The 25,870-nt window shown below is 41.4% G+C and overlaps 1 protein-coding gene across 3 annotated transcripts in view; it reads right to left on the bottom strand.

Annotated features, from left to right (window-relative positions):
• Nucleotides 1-25,870, bottom strand: part of CDH13 (cadherin 13) — a 449,953-nt gene that overhangs the window by 68,544 nt on the left and 355,539 nt on the right. For all 3 annotated transcript variants that reach the window (XR_008432843.1, XM_053952983.1, XM_053952984.1), the window contains exon 8: nt 15,238-15,378. Coding sequence is in view for 2 of the 3 variants with exons in the window: in XM_053952983.1 (XP_053808958.1) it covers nt 15,238-15,378 (141 nt within the window). In the remaining variant the exon portion in view is untranslated. The remainder of the gene's footprint in view (nt 1-15,237; nt 15,379-25,870) is intronic.

Below are 25,870 nucleotides of genomic sequence, written 5' to 3'. Positions count from 1 at the left end.
AGTGCAGGGAGTTGCTGCCCGTGCAGGGCAGAGGCAGAGGCAGGAATTGTTCCATCTGCTCAGCCCTGGGTCAGCCCCTGGCCCCTGGCCACAGCAGGAAGGAAAGGAGCTCTGGCACAGGCAGAGGTCTGAAGCACATGGCCTGGGATAATTCTGGGTAGCAAATGGGCTGTTGTGGATAAAAGGATTGTCTGGATGTCACCTGCACAGGGACAATGCCAATCCTCACCAGATATGAAGCAAAACCTGCAGGGAAGCTGAAGGACTGTAGAGGATTGCTGGGAGACCACAGGCACTGTAACCTCCAAGCTCTTAAAGGAAAAATAAGCAAATACTGGAAATGATATAAACAGGAGGGAGGAATTTGAGGACATCTAGAGAGCACTTCCCTAAAAAAATCATGAGAAGCCCAAATCCAAGGATCTATGCAGAACAAAACACATATCCCTGATTTTCTAACACTTTTAAGGTCCATGATGCTCATGAACACCAGGAAGTTCACTGGATTGCCATGATTTTTTTTTTTCCTGTGCCAAAACCAAGTGACAGGAAAGAATTTCCTGACTGAGATTCCAGTCTGAAACTCCCCTTCATCCAAGACTCTTCGTTATGCTGGGTTTGGTGCTGACAGCTGGAGATACAGGGTGGAACTGCAAAATAACACTTGCCCTCCTTCCTGCAGATAAAAATTGTGCCTGTGGCTTTCCTAGCTGGTCATGTCCTCTTTTGGCAACAAAATGTAAGGAAAGGGGAGGGAAGAATAACTGATCTCAGTCTGGGGAAGGATCCAAAGGGACAAGAGTGGCAGCACTAGATATCAAAATTTAGTTGCTTTGAGGCTGCAGCGTGGCCACTGTAGCAAAATTCCTGCTCCACTTAGAACTCCTCCATCTTATTAGTGAATTAAAACTCTTCCCTTGCAGTCCTGCAGGAACAAACTGCTCCTGCCACGCAGACAAGATTTCTGAAGGAAATCACACTTTTAACAAGTCTCAGCCATTACTTCATCATTTTCCTGAATTGTCTGGCAAAAAGGAATTTAAAGGCTTGCATTTAAATTCTGGAGTAGCTATGAAATGAAGAAAAACAGATTGATTTGCATTCTGTTCCACTCCTCTCTTTGCCAAAGTGATTTTTATAAAAAAAAACCCTAAAAATTAAAAAGACTTAAACCCCACAATCTGAGCCTGAGAATTCAGTTTTCAACATCAAACCACTGATTTTTTTTTTTTTTTTATTTCCTTACAATATAAATCTTTAGAAATAGGGTTTACAGAAGAAATGCTGCCAGAACCCCTAGAACATGTCATCCACTCATTCCTCACATGGAACTAAAGCAAAATGCCAGGCCCACAAACGCTGCCAACAAATGAGGATTGTGACAGGCTGAGAGCTCTGTCTGGGGTTTTTATGCTCATTTTTTTCCATGGCAACATCTCTGTTTCACGTGCATGGTTTCATTGCCTCCAATCTCTGCATTGTCTTGTTTGGTTTATCCCTTCCAGGAGCACCTGCCACGTCTCCACTCTGCTGCAAGGCACAGAAATCACATTTGGAGTGTCTGGGGCCAGCTGACACTTGTTCCTCAGCCATAAATTCCACTCCAATCACACCCAACCTTCTCACCTCTCCCACTTCCCAGCCATTATTTGTCCCTTCCTTGGTTTCCTCCAACATCCAGCTGAGAAACTGCATTTCCTCTACTGGCACTGTAAATGCCAGCCCAAAAGATCAAACACAGCTGCTCTGTGCCACCTTGTCCTGTTGGGGACAATGTCCTTGGAGGCCACCTGCACAGGCAGCAAGGGACTTTTCCACTCAGATCCTGGGTGCCCCAGTGCCTGGGTTTTGAGAACAGCCTTGAAGAGATGGGATTTAAATTGTATTGAGGGTATTAGTCTAAAGTGATTGAAGAACAGAGTATACTTCTCGTTTATATCCCAGAGTGATAAATGTGAGAGTGGAGGTTTTTTTTTTTTTTTCTAAGGCAAAGAAAATGGGAAACCAACACAGATTTCAGGCACATGAGAAATAGCTTATGAATTTAGATGATAGTTCAGCAGAAATAAATTGTACATCTGTTCATTCATTTTAATAAAGCAGGGAAATGACACGCTGCTGGAGCCTTTGGAGAATGCTGGTATTTTTAAATGATGATCCTATAATAATAGCATTAACATTTGTAATGCTGCCCATACTTTAAGAATTTAAGAAAAATACATTGATGACATAAGTGAGCTTCAACCTATAGTCTGGACTCCAGGCATTAAAAAGTGAATAAGGTGCTTCCTGAATACTCCCAAATTAGTTCAGGCAAGGCTCTACAATGGCTTTCCCATGTAGCACAGAAAATCCTCTCAGTGTGTGTTGATAAAGCTTATTATTTCTGAATAAATAATTCAGATGTGCAACATGTAGCTGATTTTCTGCTGACTAGAACCCCAGTCTTCCTTTATAGGCAGCTAAAGTGGAGTGTTTTCCTTGAAAGTAATCCATGAGAGAAACCAATGGGATGCTTTTCCTGGCTGTATGGATGCATGGAAACATGTCCCACCTTCTGCTGAATTCAGGCAGGAATAGAACCTTTCCCCTGCATCTCCCATAACACAGGAGTTAGAAATGGAAAAAGCTTCATTGCTTCATTGTTTCTATGCTGCCATTATTTACAAAGCCAAGTGCAAATTTAAGAAGTAAACCAGTGAGACTGCAGGGGATGGTGCATTTTAAAAGCTATGTTTTTATTTTCCAAACTGATCTCCATGGGAAATAATAAATTAGGAGTTCAATAATAACTGCCATGTTCCCTTTAAAAGCTCAGTTATTAAAATCATTAAAACTTCCTTTTAATTGATTGCATTAGAGCAATTGCTGCTGGAGTAAGGAGCATCTAAAACTGATTAGTGCTCACATATTGCTCTTTGATCATCTGGGATAACCCTCACTCAAGGCAAGGGAAACAAGCAAGTCTGAAATCCTTGAGAAGTGGAGAAGTTCGCCTAAATTAGATCTCAGAACCTGAGACCTTTTAATAATGTCCCAGCACGGTTCCCCACTGCCACCAAAGGAGTGCAGGCTGAGCTATTGGATCTTCCCAAAGCAGAGATTTCCCAGAGGTGCTGCTGGGAGCCAGCAGAGCTGGCAGAAATTCCTCAGTGCTGACATCCCTGATTTATCCAGCAGCACGTGAGAGTGGCCCTGTGCTCCCTGCTGCTCCCTGCAGCTCCTGCAGGCAGCCAAAAGCAGCCTCAACAGGCAGTCCAGGTAAACAAGACTCTGTGATTTGCTTCTCTCCTGAGTACAGGGGGATTGAAGAAAAGAAATTCCCCCAGGACACAGAGGCCCCCTGGGTGAACACTTCCCAGCCACAGAACCCTCACAGATTTATTGATTGGAACTGTATTTTAATCATTTGCCTGGAGGAAAGAAAACAGCTCCCAGGGACTGTCAGGCAGCCCTAGCACGGGGCAGGATACACCTGTTTGTGCCAGGAATATCAGGCAGTGCCTGTGTCACAGGAAAAGGACGTTAAAGAGTTCAACATCTGCAGGCAAAGTTGAATTTATTTACTTATGGCTTCAATTATTATTTAAGATGGAAAATTTGAAAAGGTCAAGACTGCTAAATCAGAAAGCCTGCCCTTCATTTGTCTTCAAACATACACAGGTTTCTTAGCTTCGTTCAGCACTGAATCAATTAATCAGAAACCATGTTCTTTGTTTTCAAATGCCAGTTGTGTTATTTCTAAATATGGAAATATATTGTGTTATTTCCAAGTGGACCTGTTGATCTTAGAGCTCTTTTCCAACCTAAGTGATTCTGTGGCTCTATGAAACAGACAAGTAAATCCATGTTTTAACCCATGCTAGAAAATGCAGCTTTAGAAAAACAAAACATCAGGTCTTCAGCTCAGGTAGGCAGACACCTGTGGGCCTGTGTTTCTATTTATATATATGCATAGAAATCCAGATTTACTTCCCAGTCTAAAACTGCACTCCCATCTCCATCTGGATGGGAGCCACAGCTTGGATGCAGGCAGTTAAGAATATCAATACTACAGATAAATCTTCTTCCCTGATATTATTTCAGACAACTGTTGGTTTAGATTTAAGCTTATTTAGCAGGATTGATCTTCCTTATGTTTCTTTCAAAACTCCCTCACATAACTCTTTTGATTTTTCAAACTTTTATTTTCTTTTAGCTAAGGGATTGCTTTCAACCCTTTAAACTTCTTGAGGACAGCAGCGCTCTCCTCACCATCAGTCTTCTAAATGAAACAAAATCATTGATCTAAGAGCATCTGACAGTACCAGTTAATGTATGGGCACTGCCAGCCTCCGTGGCTGGAGATGGGCAAAACAAATGAGCTGGGGAGGAGGAAATAAAGTCTGAAAGGAACAAATGAGGGGATGTGTGGAAGCCAACAGCCACGGGGCTCGATTTATAGAAGGCAGGCAAAGGGTGTGCATTGACTTCTGTGAGCCCTGAGCAAAGAGACAGTTTAAGGCGCTGAAAATAAAAAGGTGGCTCCCAAGGGAAGCAGGGGATGAGGGCATGAGGAAGAATTCACTGGGGAATGGTATCAAGGGATGGGAGAAGGAAGGTCTTCCAGAAATGAGAAAAAAGGGGGAAAATCTTGGGGACAGAATGGGGATCATGAGAGGACAAAGGTCGGAAACAGGCTTTGGTGATATAGTAAATAAAAATTTTCCATGCAGAAAGACAGGGGAGAAGTGATGAAAGTAAGAGCAGAGAGAAAGGGGAAAAGCAAAAAGCTGTCAGGGATCCATCACTGGAGTGTCTCGGGAGCTCTGAGGCAGCAGCTGGAAACAGGAGCAGAGGGGTTTGAGGAATGTGAGGTGATCAGGCTCAGAGAGTTTGCAGAGGAAGGAAAATTCAAAGCTAATTATTAAAATTCAGAGAAGGCTCCTCCAGACTCCTGACTAAAGAATAGGCTCGGAAGGGGGAAAAGCCAAGAGTCTGCTTTTTGGTAAATTGGAATGGAGAAGTTTGTCTTGTCTTAAAAAAAGCGAATGATGCAACAGGCAGAAGGAACTTTGAAGGATAAATTTTAGCACTGGGCAAATTAAATATCAAGGAGAGGACACAGGTGATTAGCACAGGGAAGTGAAAAAAGAATCTCTATAAAAGCTGCATCAAGAGGAGAACAGGAGTTAGAATAGAAACTCCAAAGGACTGGCTGTAGAGCAATAGTGTTGGAAGGAAATATTGGGTGAGGAAAACAACTGGGATTCAGAGATTTTTTCCTAATTGGGTCAAAGTCTAGAATGGAAAGGGGAAGAGAACATCACTACTCCCTGTAGAGCTGGGCTTACACTTTTTTATGACATATGGACTGAGAACACAGGGGAACACATTTGTAAAAACAAATAAATATTAAGTGACTGTTAGACAGACGGCTGGAGAAAGGGCTACCCTTTAAGCAAATAAGCATCTGGAACTCTAAGGCAAACAAGTCCTGGAAACAAGCCAAAGTAGGAACTACAAGGATATGAAAAATTCCACTTCCAAACCATTTTCCTCAAAAGAGACTATAACTACAAGGAGTCCTGCATGAACCCTCTAATCTGCTTTTTCTTACATGTAACAACACCATTTTCATTCCACTAAGTTCAAGACACAACCAGACCTATATAATTTTGTTTTCTTCCAAAATGAATATCTTTCACAAGCATTTGCTAAAAATTTTATTTGAATATACCTACAGCTCCTTTTAGCATGGTGAGTTTTATCCATTGTCTATTTTAATGCTTCTGAGCAGAAAGAAAAAAGATACTTTCTCTAAAAAATCCTGACACTTTGATTCGTGTGCACAGATGGTTAGCAAATTTTGGAGTAGCCAAATCAGTTTTAGTGTTGCTGAGAAAAATCTTGAAATCTCAGTTGTCAGTGAAGGAATTGATAAACTGATCACAAAAGTCATTCCACTCTAGTGGAATGACCCAAGCAGCCACATAAACTATTTATTATTTTTGAATGAATAGACTTCAGCTTTGCAAATTCCCTCTGCTCATATAAACTGCAGCTATGATACCAGCTCACACATATTCTGTAATTGGTATTAAATAGGGTTTTGTCTGCTGCAAATTGAATATGTTAAGATCTATAGAGTGTTATCATGTTTAATCCTGCTTTAAAACAGAACTCCCACAGATGCTGCAGGCATATTAACAGTGTGGGTTTCTGAACTCGTGGGATTACAGTGATATTTTGCAACACATCTCACAATTCCTCTATTTGTTACTTCTCCAATCAGCTGCACTGTGTCAGACAAAGAGATTTAGAATTCTTGGTATTTCAGTTAGTATTCCACATTCCACAGGTGAGGAACTGAAATAATTTATACATGGAATAAAAGGTCCTTCAAGTCCAAAAAGGTAATACCTGGTCTTCTCTTCCTCACTGCCCGACCACCGATTTACATTCTGAATTACTTTAAACTGAAAGAGGGAAATTAGATTGGATATTAGGGAGAAATTCTTTCCTGTAAGGGTGGGGAGGCCCTGGCACAAGCTGAGGGTGCCCCTGGATCCCTGGAAGTGTCCAAGGCCAGGCTGGACACTGGGGCTTGGAGCAACCTGGAATAGTGGAAGCTGTACCCTGCCCATGGCACATGGAATGAGATCATGTAAAGAATGATTTTTTAATCATTCTGGCATTCTATGAACAAGATAATGATGATTTAAGAACCACTTTGCATTGAATACCACGTGTAAAAATCACTGTTTCCACACTAAGGTTTTTTTTCAGCTGGATGTCACACAGTCAAACGAGGTCTCCCAACAGAGACCCCCAAAGTTAATTTCAGAAAAGAGATTGATGCATCATTTTGTATCTTGATCTGAAAGCAACTGTGTGAAGCTTCTTGGAAGTCTCTGTGTCACCTGCCAGCACTCAGTGTTGAAGCTGGAATTTCTTGGAAGAGTTTATGAAGTTCAATATGCTATGAACACTCTCGGAGAAGAGTGAAATCAAAGGACATTTCCATGGACTGCTTCACCAGTACATTTAGAGGAAAAAAGATACCAGGGATAATACTCAAAATTTTAAATGTCCATTACAATTGAAATCTGTAGAAAACAATCCTAATTTGATTTGAAGGCAACTGCAAAATTCCAGCTGGAGAGGGTTTTTGGTTTTTTTTTTTTTTTTTTTTTATTTTTTTTTGTGTTTTTTTTTTGTTTTTGTTTTTGTTTTTGGGGTTTTTTTGTTTGTTTGGTGTTTTTTTGTTTTTTTTTTTTTTTTGCTTTGTTTTGTTTAATTGGAAAATCACATATCCACTCCTGGCAATGATTGCTAATAATTATGTTTATACAGCTTCTCTGAATAAGTGGTCCAAGACTAGGTCTGGAGACATTACATTATTTTTGTTTAGCTTGTGCTTCCCTCAAGAGCCTTTGTTTGAGCATTCCTTCCTTTTTAATTTTTACTCTCCAGCTCCTCACCCAAACGTGTTTGTGCTAGAGGCACTCCAAACTCTCACTGCTACTGTTTACTTTGTAATCCTGACCTTAATATCTGTTGTAAAGTTCACACTTCATGGACCACTTTGAGGAAGCACATTAGCCTTCACTTCTTGGAGAAGAGAGCAGTAAATCGTGGGTTTATGGCTTTTCTGCTGCTCGCAGGGTTTGGGTATTTGCTGCCTGCAGAAGCAGATGGAAGAAGCCTTTGGAGGATAAGTCAGCACCAGAACGGGTTTGTGGTGAGAATTTGCCAGCTGCACTGAGAATTGCTGTTATTGCCACGGAGCTGCTGCTGACCTTCCAAGCACAGCCAAAGGCTTGCAGAAGGCAAGGGCTCGCCCAGGAGTTTGCATCAGCGTGGCTCAGATCAGCTGAGGACAACAAATCAGGGCAACGAAACAAAGGGCAGGAAAGGAACAGTGACAAAGAGGGGGGAAAAAAGGCAAAGGACTGGCAAAAATGCAAGTTTGCTGTGTGAGCCTACTGGGACAGCAAGAGTGCTGGGAGGAAAATCAGATCTGGAGGAGCAGCACAGTGCCTTTGTGTTCCTCCCCAAATTCCCACTGTTTGAATGATCATTTCTATTCACAGACCCTTTCCTCTATTGTACAAGTGTTTCTCAGCTGCTCCCAGGTTATAAAGCAGGCACTCTGTTGTTTTATGCACCACTGAAATGTGTTTATCTGGAGATTAAATAGACAACTTCATGTATTTCCTGACCTCGGTGGAGAGAAACAAAGCAATGAACTCACCCCTCAGGAGCAAAGATAAATGTGGGAGTCTGCTGCCTACTGCCATGCAGCGTATCCAGCCCTAATTATGTGATAAGTGCATGGACTCCGTGTTAAACATATTTTGCAAAAGTTCTTGAACAAAGTGCTAACACTGGTTATGCAGATAGCTTGCTGAAAGCCACATGAATACAGATTATTATGCACACAGTGTGAATCTGGATGAGTACAGGAAGCACTGGTCTTCCAAACAATATTATTTCATTTGGTTTTGGTTTCTTGCTGAAGAGCTCCCTGTTTCAGTCAATGCACAGAATAATCACATTTGTTTTCCTTTCTCTGAAATTATTCTACTCTTGAAAATGCTGCAGCAGAGTATTTGTTGTTAAGGTCATTGGTAATTCAATCCTGAGTGGTGCTGAGTATTTCTCATCACATGAGAATCCTCAAGCCAGCGAATTCTGATAAAAACTGATGCACAATATTCAAGAAGTAAAAAAAAAAAAAAAAAAAAAAAAAAAGTATAATTTCATTATCCAGATAGCCAGACTGCTTCAATAAGTTTCCAGATGTCCCTAGTTTGGTAGCACCACAACACAACTCAGAAATATTAATAAACCTTCTTGATCATGGGCATTTTTCCAGGTTATTTGAAAGTGTTTAGAAGAGAGACAGATATTTGGAATCCTAATTGCACTGAGAGTCAAAGCAATCTATGCTCCTAAACCCAGTTTTTTGAACTCCACTGGGCACCAGATGTCTTCACAGCTATTTTATTAAGTCCAATAATATTTTTTAAATTATTTTTGACATCTAAAATTATTTAAGGGGAAAAAAAGACAGAGGGTGTCTGCATGCCTGTTATTTAGATTTTTAGGTTCCCAAGCTGCTTATGTCATTTTGAAATCTGTTCTATAAGTCATGACAGCTCAGAAAACTCTGGATGCCATGAACTTTACCATGGGTGAGACCAATGACCAATTATTTACCATGAAGAAATGGTGTAATCACTGAAAATTTAAATTTCATTTTTGCACTGACAACAGAATGCTCACAGTCTTCATTCAGAAAATAAAATGTTTGCTGCTCTTTAGATGTTTGTTTCCTTTCATAAGTTCTGCCTCTCACACATGAAAAATATACCAGGTAAGATCTTTCATTTGCTTTCAAGGAGACTTTTGGGCACTTGGAGCTATGTCAAGTGTGTTAGTGAACTGCTGCAAGAGGATGAAGTGGAAATAAAGCTGAGTGAAAAGGTCAGTGCAAATATTTATCTGGTGTAGAGGTTTCTGAAGGTTAAGATATGCTCCAGGAGCCTTTCTAGCTGTATTTACAACTCTAGAAAAAACAAGGGGGGGCAAAGAGCTCCTCTCTGGTGATCCCCAGCCATCCTGAAGCTGTTTGTGCCAAAGTTTACTGACAGCTGGAGAGGCTTTGCCCTGCTCTGTTGAGTTTCTGCATGAATTCTGATTTCTCTGCATGTAAATTGTCTCACAGCCCAAGAACGGGAGCCAAATGGAAATTCCAATATGCATTCTGTTCATGTGATTTTGCTGTAATGGTTTTATCCATCCCACAAAACTATTTCTCCTGACAAATCAACGCTGGGGGAGTTTGATCCAATTTGAACAGGCTGCTGGAATTTTAGATTGGCTTCCCATCACTTTCAGGCCATAATGAAACTCAGATTCTTAACTATCAGCCTGGCAGTGGCTTGTCATCTGCTCAGATCTGCTGGTGCTGCTCGAGCCCCTTCCAATGTGCAGCAGGAGAGAGCAGTTTGTGGTGTGGGAAGAACCCAAACTGGTTCATTCTCCCCAGCTCGCTGAGCCACCCTGGCAGCTCCTGCTGGTTTTTTCTCTGTTCAGCCTGGTTTGCACTGTGATTTCCACCCCAGCAGGGAATGGGAGAGGGCTACAGCCCTGGCCTTGCTGCCTAGCTGGGTTTTAAGTCAGAGGACAGCACCTCTTTGGCCCTGTTGTCCACACAGTTGTGGTTCTCGCTGAATAGCTCTCCCAGTCAGACGTAAAGAAAAATAAAAGAAAAAACCCTGTGGAAGGGGGTTGGAAGGGGAATCATCTACCATTAACATAATTGTGTCTAAATGTGTGGTCCAGCTCACTGGAAGTCCTGCACAGAAAGGAACAAAATTAATTAGGAGTCCCAAAGGGCAAAATTTTCCCTGCAAGACAAGGTAAGAAGGACTCAGTCCACAGGAGGAGGAGAGGTGAGATTGGTTGGCTCCAAACATGCAAAGTCAATGGGCAGATCTGCTCTGGGTTGCCAAGGTCTGTTTACCACAGAAAATAAAAGAATCATGTCCAAGAGAGTACATTTTTGTAAAAGTATGGAAAAATGATCCAGGAGGAACCTTAAAGCAGCTTTTAGCTCCATATTTATTCCTCAGTACGGTTCAGCCAATACCAAGAATTAAGGCAGGGACTCTCAGCAGCTTCAAGCCCGTTTCTCAACAGCCTGAGCTGCAAAATCAATCTCTCCAGATGGTGCTGTGGAAGTCTCATATCCTCTGTGAACCACGAGCAGACGGAGGTGCAGATTGTCCTCCAGGGGCTGCTCTCCCCAGTGGGTAACACAACTGAGTCAGGAGACAGCGCTGCAAGTCATCATAAATCATGGTGACAAGCAACCCAACCACTCACAGGTCCCTACAGGAGCTGATGAATCATTTATTAAAGCTCCCATTAGTCATTTATTACTCCTTTATAAACCATTTATCAGCTGGTATTCAAAATGGGAGCAAATCATATTTTTCACTTAAGACTCCCAGCACTAGCATATCTCAAGTCTCACCATGGTGGGGTTTTGTCAAATTACACAGATTTTATTCTGTTCACAGGAGGCAAGATCTTTATTTTACCGGAAAATTCTTTTCTAAGAACATATATAATAAAAATAAATTTCTACCAGGCAAAATATTTTCCCTAATCTTGTTCTCCCTGGTGTGACAGAATTATTTCTGTGTAACATTTCTTTGTCTCAGAAACGGATGGAACTGAAGGCGAGGCTGGAGGTGGCAGAAAGAGGAATTGTGTGAGGAATGGTTGTTCCCTGGCCAAATGAAGTCTCTGTCAGTGAGAGCACTGTGACAAATCCCACCTTTCCAGGTTTGGCTAGGGATGGGCTGCAGTCCCAAATCTGTGGAGGAGGAGAAATGTGGGAAATGGGGGCAGTGCAGAAAGATCATCCCCTTCAACCACACCCTCTCAAGTGCCTGACAGGGTTTACCAAGGAAAGACAATATATCTGCTGTTAAGGGAAAATAGCACATTAAAGAGCAGCAATGGAAGCTTTAAAAATTCAGGTCAGAAGATAAAGGCAAACAGAGTCAGAGGAATCTCATTTTTGAGCACACTCTGCAGGCAGGAATGGAGAAGTAGGATTCATTGGACTTCTCTTCTGGAGAAGGAAGAAAAGACAGAAAGGGGCCAAGTCCATATCTGTCTTGTGTTAAAACTCAGTTTTTTCCTCCCCCAGGTCTTAGGCAGTATCTGGGCAGAGCCAGGCCTCCAGGAACAGATACAAGAGGAAAATCTGCCAGCTCGTGTCTTTCAGCAGATGCCACATTGTTAATTTTTCATCACACCACAGCCACAGTGACATTAACTCTGGACTAAAATCCCTTTTTTTTTGCAGGATACAACACTGCAGTGATCTGTCAGCCACTCTTACAGTGACACAAGAAAAGAATTCTCAGTTTTGTTAATGTTCTAGGTATAAACACTCTGCACCCTTAGTGTTCACTCAGCCCAGCTCATTCCCACCCACTGGGAATATCCTGCAGGATGTAAGCCAGGTATCAGATTTTCCAGAACAATCTGTGCCTGCTCCTTGCTTTGCTTCATTCTTTATTTTCACATAAGCAATCCCTTGCTGCTGAACAAAATTTGAGCTTAAGGCCTTTCCCTGCTGGAAAGGAGACTCCAAAATCCTCTGTGACACAAAATAATAATTCACAAAATTAATTTTAAAACTTTTTCCTGTTATAGAAATAAGGTTGTAAATTTTACAAAGAGGCCACTAACTTTACAAGCATCTCTATTTCCAATCTCTGTAATTTAAATCTGGCGCAATATCCCAGCCACTGTGACCTTTTAAAAGGCAGGCCTTGCTACATCACCTGGGATTTTTGGAGGAACTCTTAAAATATTGCTCTATTTGGCATTAAAGATGAAATTATTAAAACCCCTGGAGGGAGCAGGGTACTGTTTGCACACCTGAATGGATTTTTACACTGCTCAGAGCCTATCATTAGCAGGAAGTGTAGCTGTGAGACAGAACAAGGCAGATATTTCGGGAGTGTATGGAGTGACAGGGCAATAAGCAAATAATGAACTGGGCTGAAGCAATGTCTCATTTATTGAGCCATCAAAGCACCTGACACACGCTCCAAGCCTCGAGGGCCTCAGCTCTGGCTCTGCAGGCACTGGAATTGCTCTGCTGGATCACAGCCAGGATGCTCAGCTGCTCCTGGGGGTGCACCCTGGCACTCCGTGGGTGAATTTCCCTGCCTCACACTGGCCCAGGAGTGGGATGCAGGGAGGGGAAAAGGGTGGCTGGGAGAACAGCATCACTGGGCAAGCACTGCCTCTCCCAGGAGAGGGACTTTGCACAAGGTCAGGTAGGGATAGGACAAGTGGGAACTGCCTTTAGCTGAAGAAATGTGGATTTAAATTGGATATTTCCAAGAAATTCCTTCCTGTGAGGGTGCTGAGGAACAGGTTGCCCAGAGAAGCTGTGGCTGCCCCATCTCTGGAAGCGTCCAAGGCCAGAAATAATTTAATTTATTATTCCAGAAATTAAGTTATTATAATTTATTATTTATAATTTAATTATTTATTTAACAAAATAAATAAAAGAAGCTACACTCTGGAATCAAAGCTCCAGATTTACTGAATTTGAGCTTTCTCCTTCAGAAGTTACCTTGACAAATATTGTCTTTTTCTTTCAGCACTAATTTGAATCAATAATATTGCAGCCTGTGGTATGCAACTGACATTAAAATGCAATAACTAAGCACTTCCAGCAGAAAATCAAATAAAGTGGCATTAAATCAACCGATAGACACCTCCTTCCTCTTATTTTAAACAGAGAATCTGCTCCTGAAAGGAGCTGGCACCATACATGAAAGGCTGATTTTTTCTTCCTTCTCCATGGAATATGAATATCCCTTAGCAAGGCAAAGGAAGATTTCTGAGGTCATTAGCATCTCTAAATAGTGAAAGGTTCAAACCCACATCAAACCATTAAATAGGAAGAGAGGTGCCGCTATGGAAAAGAAAAAAAAATGCAAGAAAAATATCTAAGAGCAGACTTTTCAAAGAAAACAAGATAATGCTGTCTCTTCACACCTATTTAATTTCCATGCTAAAACCCACAAACTTTCCAGGATATAAATTTTACTGTCACTGACAGAACTGAATTTATGAGCATTTCTGAATTTCCACAGAAATTGATACTAACAATACATTTGTGGCTAAGCAGGCATGTGAGTTTTTGTGTCCAAATTACCAAAATAAGTCAAACAGGAATATAGTTATAGAAAGACTTATTCAAAAGAATTCAATCTAGAAATTTTTCTTCCATATAATTCTTATAATTTGAGAAGAATTCTCCAGCTTTGGAAATTCCAGCAGGTAGGACTCTGACTGACATGAATTGCTATCAAGATTGATTAATCCAATAAATTCTTATTTCTAAATGCACCAAGCTGTCCTTGTACATTGTTATTTTCCAGAGGGTTAAAAAAAAAATACAGCATTTCAAAGATATTTTAAGTATTGGTTGTCAGGAAATGGCTTTCAGAGCATTAAAAGCCTGATCTAAAAGGTGATTCTAAGGGAATTAATAGTTTGATCATAGTCACTTAATTGTCACCCATGTTCTTGAAGGGTTTGGATCAGTCTCTGCATGATAATTTTTAGGTGACTGGAACACTACTGCCAAAACATTTTACTGATGTAGTTATAGATATTCCCTTAGCAAAATTGTCATTGTTTCTACTTTCTTCTTATTTTTTCTTTTTTTAAAAACCCTTCTCTGTAGTGTTTGAGTCTGGTATTCATTTACTTTGCGTTTATAAAAGAAATAATTCTTCAAGTCAAATAACAACAATTTGTTTCAATATAATCTGTTACCAAAGAGAAGAGGTAAAAATATACTTCAGATTAAATAAAAAAAACTTCTACAGCAATAAGTTTTCCTTTTCGTCTTCCACAATTATCTTAAAATCAGGATCCCTCAGGTTTGCTTCTCATATTTTGGGATTTTTTCCTTAAAAGTTTCCAGAGCCCCAGGAAACTTTAATAGCAAAATCCAACCTGGCTGTAATTAGGTAGATTTTTTTAAACACTCTCATTCTCTCCAGATGCCAAAAAAAAAAAAAAAAAAAAAAAAAAGTCAGCAAATATAGGGGATGGAAGAGAGCAGTGTGAGCAGGGCAGGAAGGCTGGGGCACGCAGGCAGGGAATTCCCTCACTTTGATTTTGGGGTTTATCAGAACCTTCAGCTGAATTCAATTTACAGGAAAAAAACAAACTTTCCTTGCAAATTCCACCTGTAGTTTAAATTTGAAGCTTTTAGGACTGGAGCTTTAATTCCAGAACCCCAGACTCTGGCTAGCTCACAGGGGAAGTGCTGCAGACAGGAAGAAAATGGTTTTTTCACCCACAGTCCTGATCATCCAAAGCCTAAAGCTAGTTTTGCTATTTCTCCCCACAGGAGCAAAAGGAGAAAGTTACCCCCAGGAAATTGATTTTACAGGTTTGCACCCTGCTAGCCAATCTCTAAATGACATAATTTTTTTTTCCTTATGGTTGCACTGTGGTTTGGAGCTGATGAAGACACGTTCATTAACGTGAAAAAAAGAAAAGAGCAGCTCCAGGAAAGTCTGCCACACCGAGCTAAAAACATTCTGTACGTGCCTTCTTTCCTTAAAGAACATTTAGAAATGAGCTAATTAGGATTACTTGCACCGTTTTGGAGAAAACTTAGCCAGCTCTTACCTCCTTCTTGGTGAATTCTGGTGCGTGGTCATTTTTGTCGTCGATAAGAATGGTGGCAGTGGCTGTGCCTGTCAGTCCCACATCCATCCCACCCATGTCCTTGGCTTCTATAACCAGCTCGTACTTTGGGCTTTCCATAGTCTGGAAAAAAACATAGAAAAGGAAAGGTTAAGGGAAAAAAAAACTCCATAGAGATAACATACTATTTTAAATTAATATTAAAATAATACATTTTTAAAACCCGAAAACTTTATTTAGGCTAATAAAACATAGCAGAGAAACAGGTCTGTTATCACAGTTTTACTGAAACACAAGCACAGCTTTCTATGAGATCAGCTGCTACCCTGGAAACCTCATTTGCAATCCATCATGAAGGAGAATATTGGTAAACAGTACATAATTTATCCTGTTATTTAGGAAGATTAGGAAAGAGGTAAGAAATTAAAATACACTTGCTCTTTAAGAGTAAGCTCTTCCTTCAGTGCACCAATATTTAGCAGCTTGCTTCATCAGTGTTATGATGGGTACATAATTAAATACTAATGTCACAATCTACATATAAATTCACTTTATTAAATCCCATTCATTCTGGGTATTAGCATTTAGACTGGTAATCTAAGTTTGCTCCACTGCAAGAAACAAAAAAGCAGTTTCCAAAACAGGCAGAGACTTCCAGTTATTGCCCAAAGCCAATGTGTAGAGTGATATTAATGATTTATATTGCTGACATCTGATGGTCATGTCATGGGTACTTATCTGGCTGCCCACCTACTGCAGGACCAGACAGCACAGGCCCAGAGTAAAATCCAGCTTAATTTCCTCTCATAAAACACAGCCTTAATCTGGCAAAAAAAAAACATTTCTGGTCAGTTCTGGAATGGGAACGTGCCAGCCTTTGGAATTCCCATCTCTCCCATCTGGACCAGGGGTCAGGAACAGCTCTGTCAAAGCTGAGGTTCTGATGTTCTCAGCATCAGAGCCTGCTCCCCTGGCACTCATAGGGAATTCTGCCCTGGATTTCAGTGGGACTTCAATAAGATGAGTTTTGTGTGGCTGCCTCGAGTGGAAGCACCTGCCCAAAGCCCACGTGAGCAACATCAGCACAGAGGCCACAGGTGGGCAAGTGCTGCAGCCACCTCTGAAGCCACACAGTGAGAACCTTTGAGACAGAGCAAAAATGTAACAGGGTAGAAATCTATTTGGATTTAGGTGAAATGTGCCGCTTTGAACTTGCTAACATAAGTAAAATATGCTGCTCAGTCTGGTAACTGCAGCACTAGCAAAACTGCCCCAGCTAAGGAGAAAGAATGCAAATTTCCAAGCTAAAGAGATAAGAGATAAGAAAGACTCCTTGGACCTTGAAGCAGACAGCGCAGAGTGACCCAGGAGTTCTCTCTGTACTTTCTGACAAAAACTGAGTACAAGTGTAACTAGCTCTAAGTGTAATGTGAAATCAGCAGAATGAATATGCATGAACCTATTGTGAAATTCTATGAATATTTAAGTTAGTAAGAGTAATAAAAAAGGATCGGGAGTTTTCAGGGGACACATGTCCTTTGAAGGGAGATGATTCCCCACATGAGTCCAGCGCTGTAATAAACATACCGTCCCTACAAATCTTTATAGGAATTGTGGGGTCTTGATTTTTCACTGCAATTCACCTTACATTGCCCAGGAATGTTCATCCAGCCCCTCCTGGACAATAAACCCGCATCCCATGGGGAAAGCTGCAACAAAGCCGCTGCTTTCGGAACCTTTTGGATCTGTGTCTGCAAGAGCCCAGAGTTCCCAGCTTTGATATCCCTCGTCCATGTCCTTTATCTAACAATTTCCCAGGGAATTGTCAGGTTTGGACACAGCCCAGCAAAGCAGCCTCAGCCTCTTGGGTCACCCAGGCTGCTCGGCAGCCAAGGGATTTGGAAGCATTTCCCAGATTGTGAGTTTTGCAGTGTATGTTCTCCTAGGCACATCCTACCATCTCTTTTTTTGGAGAACTTGTGAGAAGGAGATCCCAGCTCGTCAGTAGGTAGATTTGGAAGCATTTTTAGGCCAAGAGAGAAGCAACCACCTCAGTTGCTCATCAGCTCAGCTATTATGAAATAATAAATTTACATGTTAAATCAACTAGTTAAGCCAGAAGATAAATTCTGTTCTAAAAACACATGGACTGCTAGGAAATCAGATAACACTGCCACACAGGGAATCCTAAGAAATGCATTTCCTGTAGTCTTGCAACATTATTCCATGAAATTCATCTCAGAAGGTGGCAAACCAAGACCAGGAGTTTGATTTATAACATCATAAAAATATACGCAAAGAAGTATTACTGACAGGTCTGCAACACAAACTCATGCCATGGAGGGGAACTAAATTTACAGTTTTCATATATTTGTTTTCTAAAGTGCATTAAAACCTGAATGAGGCTTCTCTTGCCTCCCCAAGCTGTGACTTTTTCATTATTTTGATTAGAAAGTTGTTATTATTGTATGGAAAACTTGCAAAGCCATTAATCACTTCATATTTATAAGCCTCTTTGCTCAGAAAGATGCCCATTTTTACTCACAAATTGGCCTTTTTTCCTTTGAAAACCATCCCATTTTCTATTGAAAGCAAGCCCATTTATGCTAGAAATTGCATCCACTGCAGCAGAAATGTCTGTGACAGGAGTCTAATGTTTAAGCTCACGCAAAATGTGGAAAACATTGAATTCTGAGTAGTATTTCATATAATTATGAATACTTTACACTTCCCTGCTATGCAGCACTTCCTACAACTTGTTCTGACACCAAATATTTGCTGTGTCAGAGGAAGCAGCTGCTAACAGATGCAAACCCTGAGCAGAGGTTTGTTCCCATCAGAGGCTCTCTCGCTTGTAAAGGAGCTTGCAGAATTCTCCTGCTTCCAGCCCAGCAGAGCCAGGCAGCAGCAGGGATTGTTTGGAGTAGTGAGATTTACTGAAAACCTGGATTTCTGCAGACAGAGCAGGGATCCCTGTGCAGCCCCGTTCTGCAGGGATGCCACTTCAGGGATGTGCAGGAGGGTCAGGGCTGCTCTGGAAGATCTCACAGCACCTCCTCATCATTTCCCTCTCCTCAGGGCTCAGACTTTTGACCCCAGTGTGTTCTCCCTCCTTTTCCTCCTATCCTGTGAGGAATAAGTGCTGCTGGAAGGAGGCAGTGGAGGAGAACATCCTTCCTTCCCCATCTCCATCTCTGCCTAGCTGCAGGTGAGCAATAAATGCAGCACCCAAAATTTGTATCATTTTGGGACCCCACAGAGACTCAGCCATGTCCTACCAAGTCACTGCCTGCCACTAAACCCAGGCCTGCTCCTAAGTGGCCTAAGCACAGCCTTGCAAAAGCAATCCAGTCCAGCAATGGACAGTGAGATATCAGCAACAGAAATAAGCCCCAGCTCTCAACAAGTGGGATCTCCAAAGGATAATGGATTATTTTAATAAATGAGCATCAAGTTTCTGCTGGTGTGGTTTGTTATTTATCAGCTGTGACTTTGTGGAGTGTGACACTGTTGAGAGGGTTTGTATAATTACAGCAGGAGAACCATTCCTTTCCCTATAAATTTTCCCTGTAGTCACTCAGCCACGGCAGGGGTGACACTGCCGGCTTGTGTGGCTTGCCAAGGAGGTGAGCTGTGTCCTCAGTGCTTTCCTTCAAAGGTGCCTTCCCTGCCATCCCCACCAGAGCTAACATTCCCATCAGATCCCACTGCCCTGCTGCCCTGACAGGGCTGGCTCAGCACCACAGAGCAGGCAGAGGCCAGCAAAGGCGCTTTGATTTCAGAGTTCAGCTTCCTGACAAAGGCAGCAGGAGCTAATCACAGCACAGGGAAATAAACAGTGCAGTGCAGGCACTCACAGGTGGAACGAGCCAAGGGAGAGCTTCTGGGTAATGCTGAATGAAAGCAGATGATGATGGGTTTCTGCTGGGTTTTAATCTTTCAATATTACAGGTACAATAAAAAGCCATCAGTGAGTGAAGAGAATCAAGCCCTGGCTGTGAGTATTTCCCACCAGCAGCAGCAACAGTCCAAGCCTTGGTCTGGGCTGTAGGGCATCCAAATTCAGCTGGAATCAGCAGCACCACCAGTGCAGTAGAACTCAAAATGTAAGGTGGGAACCAGTGGAACTACTTGGGTGGTTGCAGGGAAGGTTTAGGGCCCTTGAGGCTGTGATTCCCTGCAGCAGCACCCAGGGCTCTGCCAGCAGCAGGACTGCAAGCACTTTCCCCAGGAAGCCCCCAGTTCAATATTCCTCCAGTGCCCCCCCTGCAAGTCACCCTTGGATTGCATATTTTGGACAGGGCAAGCTCAGTACCCAGCACCAAGCCTTCCTTTAGCGCTTCAGTCCTCATCCAAAAAAAAAAAAGAAAAATACTGGAGAGAATAGAAATCCCCAAATTCCCAGAAAGTTGCTGAAATCAAAACAAATTATGTTTGTAAAGCAAACAACACACAGAACTTTCAAAATGCTTACAAGTGTTTTAAGGATCCTTTTCAATTATCAAAAGAGAATTTTCTGACTATTCCATAGATATTTGTATTTCTGTAATGATACAACAGTGCCTCGACTCTTCTATTTAAAATTCTGTTTATAAACTATGTATTCATGCATAATTCTTTATCAGGAGTGTGCTGCAATATCATATTTGGTACTAATGACTTTATAATATAATGCTAACCAGAAAGAAAGAAATCTTCGGATTGAAATAATTTCAGTTGGTGCTAAATAAATGCTTGTGTTAATTTAAGATGATAATTGCATATAATACATACTGAATATGTCCTATTAAGACATAATCAATGTTCTTGTTGAGTAACAATATCAACATTGAATCTAACGTTATTCCAGAGTGCGCTTGTCAGGATTTTGACAAATGTAAAATTAAAAAAAAATGAAGCAAAGTGACTATTAGCAGCTCTAACAGACATAATGCTTTGATAATTATAATATCAGCATTTATTTTAAATGCCAGTTGCTGCTGCTTAAAAGGGCGATATACACAGAGGCTTTGCATTTAGAGCTTGAATTACAGTCTGATGAATAGAAAAACCCAAACTCTTTTGTAACATAAATCCTCTTTAGCTCACCAATTTCCAACTTTTTTATATCATAAAGGAAGGTCTACAGTTTAATCACTGTAATAATGTACTTCTGTTATGAAAAAAATCAATATCTATTTACTACCCGTGGGAGATGTGGAGTCCATGGGTATATCTGGAAGCAAAAGGAAGACTAAATTTTCTCCTTCAGCAGTAACCATTAAAAAAAGGAAAGAAGTTGCTCCAAAGTGTTTGAACCAAATTGGTTTCCTGGCCAGAGTTATTTGTTATTCATCATGATGAAATCTGTGACTATTTAATATATAGGATCAAGACTTTAATTCCGCATAACTTACACATTTATTTTAAATTACACATAAATTTACACATTTAATCCTTCATAATGCTGGCCTGAGCAAAGGGTTTGTGTATGTGGATGAGTTTGTTACATTTTACATGAAAATACAGGAATTTTACGGGCATACTTTCAACATCCTGTGTAAAATTATAAGTTTTGACTGATGTACAAATTAGGATTTGGATACTGAATTAATATCACTTTGTAGAAGGCTGTAGAAGGCTGTGCATCTTGGCTGTAATATATATATTTATATAAATATTAATATAAATATTAACACCACTTAAGGGGGTTTCCTTACACGGATGGTGATATTCATAAGAATTTCTCCTCAGGTTGAGATCAGCAACCTCCAGGGCAGAGCAATGGCTGAAGCTTAGGTTTAGTCTGAGATATTTCCCCTTAAATCATTCCTGTTAGTTAGTCTGCTCCTAAAAGTAAGCCCAGGGAAGAGAGCAAATATTCGGTATTCTAAATAAAAATAAAAGACACAACACCACTGAAGTTGATGCCTCTACACTGTTTTTTACCAGGCAAAGATATTTCTCTTCATAACAGAGGGGAGGTGGATCTGCAGCAGCTACTCACTAGATGCTCATGGTCTGGGAAGAAGGTCGTTTTCCATGTCAGCTGTGCTAGAAGTATAAAGTACTGTAATAATTTTCAATAGCTTTGGAGAATAAGAATCACTATGTTCCAAGGAAAATACTTGCTGTCAAATATACTGAAATATGCTTTTCTTTTTAAAACACAAGCTATGTTTCAGCTTTCCTCCTGGACCAATGTATGCAATTTCTTTTTTATTTTTTTTTTCATTTTTCAGGCAAAAATTCAGTTGTTCCTCATAATTAAACAGTGCTGCAGAAATCTTTCACTCCAGTGTGAAAGCATCAATTATTATGTAACTTTTTGAGCTGATTTTAGACCACTTAATCACCCTTATTATTCCATATTCAGAATACAGGAATGCAAAGACAGCACTCCTCTCGCCCAAACCCTCTGTCAGCAGCAGAAGTGGCTGGAGTGAGGGTCTGCTCCCCAGGAACGGGCTTGGTGAGAGAAAACACAGCTCCATGATTCTGTAAACAATTACAGACCCTGCTGTGTGCAAACATCCCCTGCCTGGCTGTGTCACTGACCGTCCCCTTCCAGGGGCTCTAAAGAACACACACAGCCATCCTTGCTGGGACAGAGCTCCTCTGGGCTCAGAAATCAGGCAGTTCCAGAACTTAGAATTTAGGCAATTCCAGAGCTCAGAATTAATGGCAACCCCAGAACTCACAATTCAGGACAATGCAAGGCTCAGAATTTAGGCAACTCTAGAGCTCAGAAATCAGGCAAATCCAGAACTTAGAATTCAAGCAATTCCAGAGCTCACAATCCATGGCAATTCCAGAGCTCAGAATCCATGGCAATTCCAGAGCTCACAATTCATAGCAATTCCAGAGCTCACAATCCATGGCAATTCCAGAACTCAGAATTCAGGCAATTCCAGAGCTCACAATCCATGGCAATTCCAGAGCTCACAATCCATGGCAATTCCAGAACTCAGAATTCAGGCAATTCCAGAGCTCACAATTCATGGCAATTCCAGAGCTCAGAATCCATGGCAATTCCAGAGCTCAGAATCCATGACAATTCCAGAGCTCACAATCCATGGCAATTCCAGAGCTCATAATCCATGGCAATTCCAGAGCTCACAATCCATGGCAATTCCAGAACTCAGAATTCAGGCAATTCCAGAGCTCACAATTCATGGCAATTCCAGAGCTCACAATTCAGGACAATCCAGAGCTTGAATGCATGAAAGAAAGTTCAGAGCTCTCAATTCAGGACAATTCCAGAGCTCAGAGTTCAGGGCAATTCCAGAGCTCAGAATCCATGACAATTCCAGAGCTCAGGATTCATGACAACCCACCTTGTTGGAGCTCCCCTGCCCTTCCTGCAGCCACAGGAACCTTTTGGGAAAGGAACCATGGAAATCATGGCACATCTTCCCATGTGCTGCATCAGAGTCCTCTCTTTCACAGACCCTGCACCCAGGAGAGCCTCCAACCCTCCCTGTCCTTGCACCACTGTGTTGCCTGATTTTTAAAAGTGTTTTCTTTTATAGTTCTTTGGAAAGTTTTAAAGTTCTCATAAAACTTCTTTAGCCTTCTAATAATGTTTACATGTTTGAAAGTCAGAATTCCCACACAATTTCATGTATAAATAGAATAGTTTACATATTTCTCTATGGGTGGAGAGAAATGATTGATTGATCTTTAAACCAGTGTAGTTGGAGAGGTGGTAATTCCATCCTCCAATCCACAGTCACCTTTAGAATTCTATAAATACCAAATGTTCAAATAAAACTTGCTCTTTTTCTCCTTTGAACTTACCAAGCTTCTGTGTACTCATTTCATGTCCAAAGCAACACCAATGAGTATTCTGGTGCTTTAAATGGCACCTGGCACTACTCCTACTCCTTACAGACTCTAAACCTACCACTGTTTATACTCCAATTTTTGGTGCTGGGTAGAAAACACTGTATGTCATCCACATTAATGAACTGTATCCCCAAAAAAAACCCCAAGGATGGACTTGGTTACATCATTTCCCCAGTGCTTAACATTTTCCAAAGCTTCATACTGAACACTGCAACAATGCTAGAAAGCAAAAAAAAAAAAAATATCCAAAGGTTCCTCCATTAAAATGAGAATATATGGTTGGAGATGTTAAGAGTCTGACTGACAAGTGTAGGAGCCACCATTCCTGCCTGACCTGATTATTGCACTTCTTAAAAAATATTACAACTGCTACACAACCTGCCAAGTTATGCCTAATTATATTTACAAAGGTAACAATTTGGACAGAGCATATGAAAAGAGCTGTGTCTCAGAATAAATAAATGTCTGCATCAGGACACCTGGCTGGATGAGGGAAGGTAAGAAGCACTTCAAGTTTATCAACAGGATTTTCAATCTGGTTGTCTCCATCAGCAAAATCTCAAGTGAGCTGTCAGGAGCACTCAAGATAAGAATACCCTTCTGTATTACAAATATTTACTTCAACAAAGCTTTTTTTTTTTTTTTTTTCCCAAATCATTGTGCTGCTGTAGCAAATGTTCATTTTGAAAAATCAATATATTTCCATAAAAACTGGTCTCCTGCAATACCCAATCAGCTCTATTTGCAGTGTTAATTATATATTTCATTTTAACAGTTACAATTTGCAATTCAAATAATCCACAGGCCAAAAGGTATTTGCTGAAAAAAATGGTCAAATAATTTTCAGCTATTAACATATTAGAGTTGTACAATCTGTTTGCAGACAATTTGTGAGGAGAAAGGAGGGCAAAGTTGTTCTAATAAATTATTAGTTGCAAATTATTGAATCATTCCTAGTCCCTGCCATAGGTAGGAATGAGTCTATTTAAATCCAAAAACGTGAAAGGAGAGAGAAGTTTCTCCTACACAGTAACCTCAAATGGTTTTTAGTCGAGACAGCTTTTCAAATATCTCTATATAAAAATCCCAGTACTGAGAGAATTCCCTGAGTATATGGAGGGTGTAAAGGTCAGATAAAATGGATCAGGACAGAGATGAGCATTGGAGTTCTGCTGGAACTCTGAGAGAGGAGAAATCAGGAACAACCCCAAAAGCATTCAAGCCCGAAAAGATTCTCAGGCTAGAATAAATCAGCACAGCTCCACCGACTTCAAATGGACTTCCCAGGTTCATTTGCACTTTTATTAGGTTTTAATTTGCTCAGTTTGTGAATGAAAAACTGGCAGGTTCCCATAGGTTTGTATTGAAACCAAACCAGAACTCAGGGTGAGAGGCTGCTTCTGAAACATCACGGCACCAAAAACACGGGAGCCAGAGGTCCCAGAACACACACTCTGGAAAAAAGCCCAAAAATCCCCAAAACAGGAGGATGAAGGTGATTGTTCCTGCCTTGTTGCAGGTATAATCACATAAAAATTAGGGAAATCTGCAGTAGTCACAAGAGGATGCCTGTGTTTGTGCAGCACAGCCCCTGGGCACTGGTGACAAGTCCAAGGCATGGACCCACAGGGCAGGGATCACCCTGTGCTGTAAATATTTCACACAGCAGGGACAGCAGCTGATCAGCACTCCCTCACTTACTGGGGACAAGCAGCTTTCCCAAATGCTGTGGCCAGGAGCCCCTAGTCACTGACCCCACAGATAAACACACACTGGACCTGCAGCCAGGGCAGCCCTTCGCTGATTCACTGAGCAGAGAAACAAAAGGCTGGGAATCAAGCAGCTTTCCCCATGCTTGAGTTTGCTCCTCATGGAGTCTGATTCAGGCTCAGGAAGCCTTGAAGTGTTTCCTGCAGGATTTGGAGGAGGATATTGAGCAGCCCTGGAGTTTTATCTCCTTAGGATGCCAAGAAGCAGAGTGGAACAAGGCAGAGGTAATGGTTTTATGTCAAAGGAGGGCAGATTTAGATTGGATGTGAGGGAGAAATTCTCCCCTGTGAGGGTGGGGAGGCCCTGGCACAGGTGCCCAGAGGAGCTGTGGGTGCCTCTGGATCCCTGGGAGTGTCCAAGGCCAGGTTGGACAGGGCTTGGAGGAGCCTGGGATAGTGGAAGGTGTCCCTGCCCATGGCAGGGGTAGAAGAAGATGAGCTTTAAGGTCTCTTCCAACCCAAAACATTCTATGATTCTATGCAAACTTGAAGCACTTCAACTTAAGGTTATTTTCCATATTTTTCTTGCCTTGCAAACCAAGGTCTGAGCCAAGGAGGAAACCAGGGCACAGCTTAACTCCTGACACCACAGGTCCCTGTGCTTCCTAGCGCACAGTTCTGGAGGAATGTATTGCAAGAATCTAAGCAAAACCCAGTGCTGATTATTTTATGATCTTCTGCCATCAAGCAATCCATCATCTCACCAGAGCTGAATTTAGATTAATCAAGTTTATACATCTGAGACCTTTCTGGAATCCAATGCAACACTTGCTCTAATCTACCTCATCATTCCAAGACACCACAGACCCTCACAGAGCTTTTCTTCACCTTTTCATCAAACAGCAAATCCTGTTGGATGTGCAGCCGAGTCAAGACCATTGAAATGCATCCAGCTGGTGAGAGCAATGCCAGGGAAGCTGCTTTACCACTTGCCCAGGCAGGGTTTGTATGGACTGCTGCTTCACTGCTGCTCGGGACACACCTTTGGAACTGAACTTTCCCATTGCTTACACTTTGTA

This window comes from Vidua chalybeata, chromosome 11 (genome assembly GCF_026979565.1).
Source record: "Vidua chalybeata isolate OUT-0048 chromosome 11, bVidCha1 merged haplotype, whole genome shotgun sequence".
Taxonomy (NCBI): Eukaryota; Metazoa; Chordata; class Aves; order Passeriformes; family Viduidae; genus Vidua; species Vidua chalybeata.
The sequence above is the reverse complement of the archived record's forward strand: the minus strand, read 5'-3'. Positions and strand labels throughout refer to the sequence as shown.